The 9,424-nt window shown below is 34.9% G+C and overlaps 2 protein-coding genes across 2 annotated transcripts in view; one reads left to right on the top strand and one right to left on the bottom strand.

Moving 5' to 3' along the window:
* Positions 1–3,112, bottom strand: part of LOC107046109 (sorting nexin-17) — a 3,357-nt gene extending 245 nt beyond the window's left edge. The window contains exons 1-3 of the mRNA XM_015268620.1: positions 2,903–3,112; positions 2,683–2,800; positions 36–1,181 (exon numbers count right to left, since the gene is read on the bottom strand). Of these exons, the coding sequence (XP_015124106.1) occupies positions 36–1,181; positions 2,683–2,742 (1,206 nt within the window). The 5' untranslated portion in view covers positions 2,743–2,800; positions 2,903–3,112. The remainder of the gene's footprint in view (positions 1–35; positions 1,182–2,682; positions 2,801–2,902) is intronic.
* A 976-nt stretch (positions 3,113–4,088) lies between these two features.
* On the top strand, positions 4,089–8,471 carry LOC107046110 (the record flags this gene model as incomplete). Its single annotated transcript, XM_015268621.1, has 5 exons — positions 4,089–4,204; positions 6,121–6,368; positions 7,229–7,291; positions 7,617–7,931; positions 8,346–8,471. Coding segments are annotated over exons 1-5 (816 nt in total), but the record flags the coding sequence as incomplete, so codon positions are not given.
* Positions 8,472–9,424: the final 953 nt, after the last annotated feature.

Below are 9,424 nucleotides of genomic sequence, written 5' to 3' on the forward strand. Positions count from 1 at the left end.
CCCCTCTCCCCTCCCCCCTCCCCCTCCCCCTCCGCCCCAATCATGATCTTGCTGACTCCATCCCTCATCACATAACTCCAGCTCTTCCCCCCGCCGCCCTCGCCCCTCCCCTCGTCCCCTTTCCTGAGAAGTTCATCAATCATTCCCTGAAGTGACACAGACATGAGAATGGCCTGCTCCGAGACAATGGTGATCCACTGCAGCTGATTTCTGGCGACAAGATACTCAAACGACAGCTCAAGAGTGTAGTCAGAGCCCTCAGACCTGTCCATTCCATTGTGCAGAGTGGTTATCCTCCAGCACCTCATCCTGGTGACCTTGAAGACAGCCTCGTGCTCCTGATTGTCATCGAGGAGCATTCGCACATTGAGCTCATTCCTGCCGATGGAGACGATTACCCTGGTGTCAGGTTGAGGATAATCGCAGGTGCAGGGGGCGAACTGAGTGAAACCGTAGTATTTGCAGTTCCTGATGGCCTTGAGGTACTCTCGCTTGTCGTCGATGGAGTTGAGGTGTTCCTGGAGGCTCGTCGGCACCAGGATCCAGCCCCTGCTGACCTCGGCCACCGCCTGGTGGTACAGGAGGTCCAGGGAGACCGAGTCCTGAGTGAGTTTCAGGTCATTCTCAGTCTCCCAGTAGCTCCTGCCAATCATTAATTTGACAGCCGGGAAATTTATGTTCCCCAGGGTGAGCACTGGCGACTCGAAGTCCTGGAGGCGACGGAGAATGTTGGCGTTGCTCTCGCCCTCGATCACCGCGAAGAGCGCGAAGAAGGGGTCCAGGTGCTCGGGAAGGTTCAGGTGGCGCAGGAGCTTCTTCAGGACGCGGGAGGTGCTCTCGCTGGTGGTGACCTTCAGGGAGATTCGACGGTTGTTCTGGAGGAAAATGTCGAGGTTCTCGATGGTCGACAGCTTGGCGGAGGTCTCCTGCTGGGCGTGCAGGAGGAACGCCGTCAGCAGGGGGGACGTGTTCAGGGACGAGGTCTGACCGATTGTCTGGATGTACTTCTCCAGGGACTGACGACGATCCTCTTGCTGGGCTGCGGTCAGGGGGAACAGCTTCTTCGGGGGGAAGGGCGGCAGGGGGAGGGACGTCTCCTTCGTCAGGTGCTCGTGGAGATGGAGGAGCTGCTTGTAGCGGACTGTACAGTGGAAGAGGCCGTTTATGTGGATGTTGTAACTCTGGAAGATTTCAGTGGGAGGTTTTAGGTTGACGGGGGTCTGCTTGTAAATTTGTAATATCTATTCAGTGGAATTTATCAGGCATTTATTGAGGGGGTTCTGATAAATTAAAGTGATTTCATTTTTTATTCGTTTGTCTCAGTAGCGCAGTGGTAAACCGGTAGTCGATTTTGACTATTGGCCAGTTTTCAATAAATATCTCGGAATCTAAGGGAAATAGCGAAATTGTTGTTATTTAGTTTTTTGTAGAGCAAGTTGAGAGCTACAAAAAAGGTTGTGATAAAAATTTCGCTATTTCTCTTAGATTTTGAGATATTCATTGAAAACTCGGCAATAGTCAAAATCGATTTATACCGGTTTACCACTTCACTACTGATTTATTTTTTCTCTAAATTATTAGAAGCTAATTAGAATTTAGAATTACTATGGATTCTAGTGAATTTAAAATTGAATTAATAATTAAATTAAAGAATAATTAATTAATTAATTAATTATTTAGTTTCTGATAAATTGAACTGATTCAATTTGTTTTTTTGGTCGTTTATTTCTGTTTTGATTAATTTATTAGAAGTTAATTAGAATTTAGATTTATTTTAAATTCTATTGAATTTTTCAATATAAATTTGATGGAATTTATCAGTAAAAGCTGTAAGATTAAGATCAAATTTAGGAGCTCTTGATGATTTGAAGATGATAAAAGTTTGAAGTGTTCAAATGATAAAAATAATCATTCCATTAGAACTAGACCTGTAATCTATAATATTTTATGATTAGGACACTTCCAATTTTTATCTTCTTCAAAACAGCAGACGATAGAGGCTAAGACCTCAATAATTAATAAAATTAATTAATAGTTCAGTGGAAACTACACAACATTGAATTTTCATGGGAATTCTATTGGAAAATTCTAGTTTTTTGCGCCAATTTCATTCAAAATAGATGATTTTTCTATATAACTCATTCCATTGAGATTATTTCTATAAAAAATTTTGAACAAGAATTTTCTATTTTTTCTTTTATTTTATTATGTGAAAATAGGACGGAAACAAATTGGAAAATTTAGACCCAAGGATCTCTCTAGAGAAATCAAAATCTGTTAACTTTTTCTTATCAAATATCTGTTAACAAAATGACAGCGTAAATAAACAAATAGAATTCCTCAAGGGGGGCATTAGGTTTTTCTATTAATTTTTTTCATACACGAGTGAGTGATTAATATATCTATCCAATAACCAATTGAAAATTATTTTTGAAATTGATCTCATCTTCAAAAAGATATTTCGATAGCAAGCAATATATTTTGCATGAATTCCTCAAATATTTTGAATAACTTTGATGGAAAAAATAATTAGAATGTGCAGATAAAATGAAAAAAAATAAAATAAAAATATTGTTCTATGTCTCGATTTTTTCCCAATGAAAAAAAAAATATACGCAATTTTAGGATTACAAACGAACTAATTATCAACAATAAACTTTACCACTATTATTTTATACCTACCAAATATGAGTTTCCACTGTTATCAATAAACTCCTGAGTATCAGGAATTGAAAAATGCATGGTGATAAAATAATTTTTAGAAGAGTTCCCTCAATCTTTCATCATCCACACTCCACCCCTAAAACAAGTGCAAAAAATCACGCAAAAATGTTGATAAAAATAGGGGAAAACATTCCAGGATCTGCAATAATTCGTAAAAATATGGGAATAACCTCCTTACAATATTATCCTCGGGAAACCGACTGCTGAGTCCCATGTAATCCATGTATCGGTGTGGATTAACTGATCAGCACTGCACTGGTCCTATTACTGAAAATTAATCGCTCAATAACCGATCAAATATACGCGTTCCAATCACTGGGAGATCCTGGGAACAGTGGAAAACTCTCTTTTTTGACAGATGCGCTGCCCATACACCCACTGAACACGCTGACGCGATTCTGTATTGTACCCTCTCTCTCTCTCTCTCTCTCTCTCTCTCTCTCTCTCTCCATATTTAGAAACAACTTTCAATCGGAGCGGTATATCGATGAGAACAGCTCCTGTATTCGTGAATCATACGAATGTTCGTTCTCACGTACAAAAAATTTCATTAAAAAACGTGATGAATTCGCTTGGAAAACCTGTAGAATTTCTATTGAAGTTATTTATTAATTTTTGGCTGATTCTAGAGAAAACTCCGTTTGTTTACGATTTTTTTAAATGGAAAATATTCTATAGAATTTTTTCGTTCAATTTTTTTAGTGATTAAAGAAAAATAAAGTGGAGAAAAGCTTGGAAAATTCCTATAAAAAATGTCTGAGTAGAAAGACGAATAGAAAGATTGAATTCTACTGAATTTTTCTAGAAAATAGTTTTTACTGAAAATGTTCTCCAATAGAATCGCCAGAACTAATAGAAATTTAATGGAAATCGATTTGTCAATTGATGCGGCAGTTCATTGAGCAATTAATCAATTCATTGAATGATAAATTATTTCATAAATTAATCCAGAAATTGATTATTCATCAATTGACATATAAAAAAATTTTAAAGTAAAACTGTAAAATTTAAATAGAAATTCCTCGACTCCAATTTTCAAAGTTTTTTCGTTCAATTTTTATGAGTCAAACGAGAAGAAAATAAAGTAGACAAAAATTTCTATAGAAAAAGTTGAATTAAAAATATAAAATTATGTCCATCTGGCTAATTCTATAAAATCAGAGGCATTCATCACAAAAAATGAAATCATTAGAAAAAAGTTGCAAAAAAAAAATTGCCACGAATTCTCTTTAGGAGCTTATGAAGCCCCTCACATTGTTTTTTTTCACTCTTTGATCAACAACTGAGGGCTATCTCCAGCGATGTCTTATCGGCTATCTATCATCGTGATAGGGAGCTCTTTTTAATCATCGCTGTCCCTTAGATGAAGCAACATCGGCGGTGTAAAACGTTTTCGATCAATCAAACTCCAGTGCAATGCAGAAATCCTCGCGGTGGTTTCTGCTTTTTCTGTTTGTGGCGCGAGAGATTTCGGCGAAGAGTGAGAAAAGTTTTTAATTTTACGAAAATAGTGTTTTAATTGTTAATTAATTGAACGCCAGTTGGAGTTTATTAATAAGAAAATCCCACATAATGCGGAAGAATGATTCGACTGTTGTCGAACAGATGTGAAGATAATGCCGTTAATAATCGTGATCAATTAATTAGTCATGACTCCCAATTCCCCAGAATTCGTTTTTTGATCGATCTCTAAAAAATTATTCTCATTTGTTCATTTTAAAGATTCTGTATTAAAGTGGGAGAACAGATGATGGGAAAAATAGATAAAATCCAGGAAAATGACCTTCATATTTACGATCAATTGAGTAAATCCAAAAATTAATTTTTGGGCTGAGAAAAATTTTAAATTTTACGAAACAGTGTTTCAATCATCAATTGGAGTTCATTAATAAGAAAACTCCACATAATGCGGAAGAATGATTCGACTGTTGTCGAACAGATGTGAAGATAATGCCGTTAATAATCGTGATCAATTAATTAGTCATGACTCCCAATTCCCCAGAATTCGTTTTTTGATCAATCTCTAAAAAATTATTCTTATTTGTTCATTTTAAAGATTCTGTATTAAAGTGGGAGAACAGATGATGGGAAAAATATATAAAATCCAGGAAAATGACCTTCATATTTACGATCAATTGAGCAAATGCAAAAATTAATTTTTGGGCTCAGAAAAATTTTAAATTTTACGAAACAGTGTTTCAATCATCAATTGGAGTTCATTAATAAGAAAACCCCACATAATGCGGAAGAATGATTCGATTGTTGTCAACCGGATGTGAAGATAATGCCGTTAATAATCGTGATCAATTAATTAGTCATGACTCCCAATTCCCCAGAATTAGTTTTTTGATCGATCTCTAAAAAATTATTCTCATTTGTTCACTTTAAAGATTCTGTATTAAAGTGGGAGAACAGATGATGGGAAAAATATATAAAATCCAGGAAAATGACCTTCATATTTACGATCAATTGAGTAAATCTAAAAATTAATTTTTGAGCTGAGAAAAATTTTAAATTTTACGAAACAGTGTTTCAATCATCAATTGGAGTTCATTAATAAGAAAACTCCACATAATGCGGAAGAATGATTCGATTGTTGTCGACCGGATGTGAAGATAATGCCGTTAATAATCGTGATCAATTAATTAGTCATGACTCCCAATTCCCCAGAATTCGTTTTTTGATCGATCTCTAAAAAATTATTCTCATTTGTTCATTTTAAAGATTCTGTATTAAAGTGGGAGAACAGATGATGGGAAAAATAGATAAAATCCAGGAAAATGACCTTCATATTTACGATCAATTGAGTAAATCCAAAAATTAATTTTTGCGCTGAGAAAAATTTTAAATTTTACGAAACAGTGTTTCAATCATCAATTGGAGTTCATTAATAAGAAAACCCCACATAATGCGGAAGAATGATTCGATTGTTGTCGACCAGATGTGAAGATAATGCCGTTAATAATCGTGATCAATTAATTAGTCATGACTCCCAATTCCCCAGAATTCGTTTTTTGATCGATCTCTAAAAAATTATTCTCATTTGTTCATTTTAAAGATTCTGTATTAAAGTGGGAGAACAGATGATGGGAAAAATAGATAAAATCCAGGAAAATGACCTTCATATTTACGATCAATTGAGCAAATGCAAAAATTAATTTTTGCGCTCAGAAAAACTTTAAATTTTACGAAACAGTGTTTCAATCATCAATTGGAGTTCATTAATAAGAAAATCCCACATAATGCGGAAGAATGATTCGATTGTTGTCGAACAGATGTGAAGATAATGCCATAACTAATCGTGATCAATTAATTCTGTAGATCATTCATGCGTCATGACTTCATAAAATTAGTTTTATGAAATTCCATGATTTGTCTCATTCGTTCGTTTTAAAGATTGTGTATTAAAACGGGAGGACGGAACAACGATCGAAGACGAGGGGTTTTCCATCATATTGCCGGAGATCGAGGACACGGAACAACCGGGAAAGATCCTGCTCACTCTGATCGGTGAAAATGTTCAGGGAATCAACGATACAACCACCGATTCAAACAAGAGATTACTGTACATGAATGCCACTATCGACGGCACATCAATAGTGGTAATGCTGACTGAGCACTTTGTCGATTATGAGAAGTATGAGGTACGAAAGTGGTCAAGTCAATCAATTGATTTTTCAGATTAATTCTCGAATTACATTATATTAATCCGATAAAATTTTTCATCTCCGATTTTTATTCTTTGCTATTTTCTTGATGTATTCTATCAAAATGTGAGGGTGGAACTTGAATTGATGGGTATTTTTTCATTATTTGAAAAAATATATTTTAAAACTTTCCGGAGACATTGAAAAATAGAAATTTTTATTTTCTTGCTGATCACGTATCTGTTCTTTTTTCACTTTCTTCCATTAAAATTAGATCATAGAAAGGGAACATATTGATATTTTTTCGTCATTTAAAAAAAATCAGTTTTTAAATTTTTCAGAAAAATAAAAAATCGTTTTCTTTTATTTTCTTGCTGATCATCTCTCCCTGCATTTTTCTCATTTCCTCTCAATGAAATCAGATCATAAAAACGAATAACTTGATTTTCATGATCTGATTTTATTGAGAGGAATTATTATATTATACTGATATTATTTAACATAAATATCTCTCATTTGAAAATGAGAAAAACTGTTCCCACAATTTGTATACTACAATGCGAATAGAATCCAATAAATTTAATTTAATCTACCCGCAAAGAAAAATTGGAAAGGAAACAATAAAATAAATTAATATAATATAATCGCTAGTATCCCATAAATCCGCTGGATTTCAAGATGTTTACAAGACAATACAATCATTAATTCGAGCCGCTATCACCATTTATTCAAATTCAAATCTGCAATAAATGACACAAAACAATCTGCAATTTTTTATTCTTTTATAACAATTTTATTACCCCCCCCCCCAGCCTAAGAAAAAAAAAATTCCATAAAGTATTTCCTGTTTCTAACAGACGAAGAAGGGGATTTACATCACTGTCAGTTTCAAATGTCAAGACGAAGAACTACGAAAACTCGTGAGTATAAAAAATACTGAACTGAATAATTTTTTTCGCTCATTTAAAATTCATTTTTCCTCGCTACACTAAACGGCTTGCGCTGAGTTTGAATATAGGGAAGGGTGGGGTAAAATGGAAACTTTAAACTTTTTTAAAATTATTCATAACTCAGAAACAAATTTATCAATTGAGCCCAGTTGAGGCTCGTCACAACGGGAAAGAATTGTTCTTTGTATTGAAAAAAAAAATGAAATTTCATCAACATTTCAACTCCTTATTAACATTTGGAAAATAGTGAAGTGTCCGTTTTATCCCAATCTCCCCTACTGCCGCAACATTTCAGGAATTAATACAACCGATAAGGGATACGAACAACCACGACCCCGAGTTTGAGGGTGCTCCCTACGTCTACAGGCTCCCCATGCCCTTTCCCAGCGGTGTAAAATTGGAGCTCCTCCAGAAAATATCGGCTGTAGACCTGGACATCACCACATCCGACATGAAATTCTTCCTCGACCCCGAGGACGAGCTCAGCGAGGCATTCGCGATATCCCGGTTGTCAGTGGATCCTAGCAATTCCAAGCGTCAGTTCGCGAGTTTACAGACCAGAGCTGTTCTGAACCTGCGGACTGACACCACCTTCCACATTTATGCGAACGTATGATTTCTCTTTTCATTTTCCTCATTGTCAGACAGTCGGAACAGGATTGAGCCGCGATAGCCAAATCCATAAATTATAATAACGGTTAAATATTGAAGCTGTCTATTAATAAACATAACTCTTGAATTTCTTAATTATTTAAGTATCATCAATTTGAATATTCAAATTTTGAACTATTTTATTAATCAATAATTTAGATGGGAAGATAGACGATTTATTTGGGTAATCAAAAATTCCCTTTTCAGAAATTAGAATTTTTTACTTGATGGTGAATTTACAGTTTGATATCATCAAATATTTAATTCATCATTGATCGAAAAAATTTGATTATTATTATTATACTATTTCTAAAATTTGATCAGTATATTTTAAACTCTTATTAATGTAGGGGTCAAATTCTTTTTCTTCTAGGACTCCGTGGAACCTGTCAGGACTGGTAAGACAACGGTGACGCTTCAGGTGGACAAAGATAATTCAGCTTTGAGTTTTGCTAAGCCACTTTACTCCGCAAATTGCTCTCATCTTCTTCCTGAAGAGGTAGATCATCTCCTCGTGATTGGAATAATTTTATTTCATTATTATTTTTTGGAGCGAACAAATTGTTTCAAAGAACAATTATTCATTGAAACAAACAAAATTTTACGAGTATCTTCGCACTGATGGGTTTATAAATCGAAGCGAAGAACCGCGCGAAAAATTTCAGCAGAAAAATCTAATGAATTCGCAAGACAATTCTATTGGAATATTTTCTGTAGAATTTCCTCGCCTCAAATTTTGTTATTCTTTTCTCAACTCCATTACTAAATAGATTATATTCAGCTGTGTGAAATTGGAGTCGAAGTTTGATAAATAGATTTTTTTTCTTATAGTATCAATTGTACTCAGTGAGTACCTGAACGTACCACATTCATTTTCGTTTGTACCACGCATCCCTAGACGTAAGGGGTGCGGAAAAAATCGTGCAGCGTCGGAAATGAAGGTACGGAAAAAATTTTCATGAGCAAGGATTCAGCATGGATAGTACTTGTATGTACTATATTTTTCCATTTCATTTATCAACCCCTTTAATACTTTACCCGCTTCGAAAATCTTAAATGTATGAAGGACGTCAGGAAAACATACAGATAGCTTCTAAATCGTTAGTACTCGTTTGTACCAACTGAAATTATTCATTATTATTATTATTATCATTATTATTATTATCATTATTATTATTCTAATCAAATCACCTGATTCCATTTTTATCAACCGTAAAATCATCGTAATGGATTCCATATGTAGTTCGTGAAGTTTTGATGTGGGTACGTCTCATCTTCCGTACTTCCACTCACATCGCAGTACAAACGGAACAATTTACTGTACATGATAATGAGACCAAGTACAAACCATTGAGAGCTTCAAAAACAGTCGTAGATTATTCAGAAAAATGATACAAACGTTTTTCTGAATTTTTCCGAGATAATCGCGAAAAACGAAATCGCCAAAAAAAA

The sequence above is a fragment of the Diachasma alloeum genome, unplaced genomic scaffold (genome assembly GCF_001412515.2).
Source record: "Diachasma alloeum isolate Michigan unplaced genomic scaffold, Dall2.0 Dall_scaffold_01205, whole genome shotgun sequence".
Taxonomy (NCBI): domain Eukaryota; kingdom Metazoa; phylum Arthropoda; class Insecta; order Hymenoptera; family Braconidae; genus Diachasma; species Diachasma alloeum.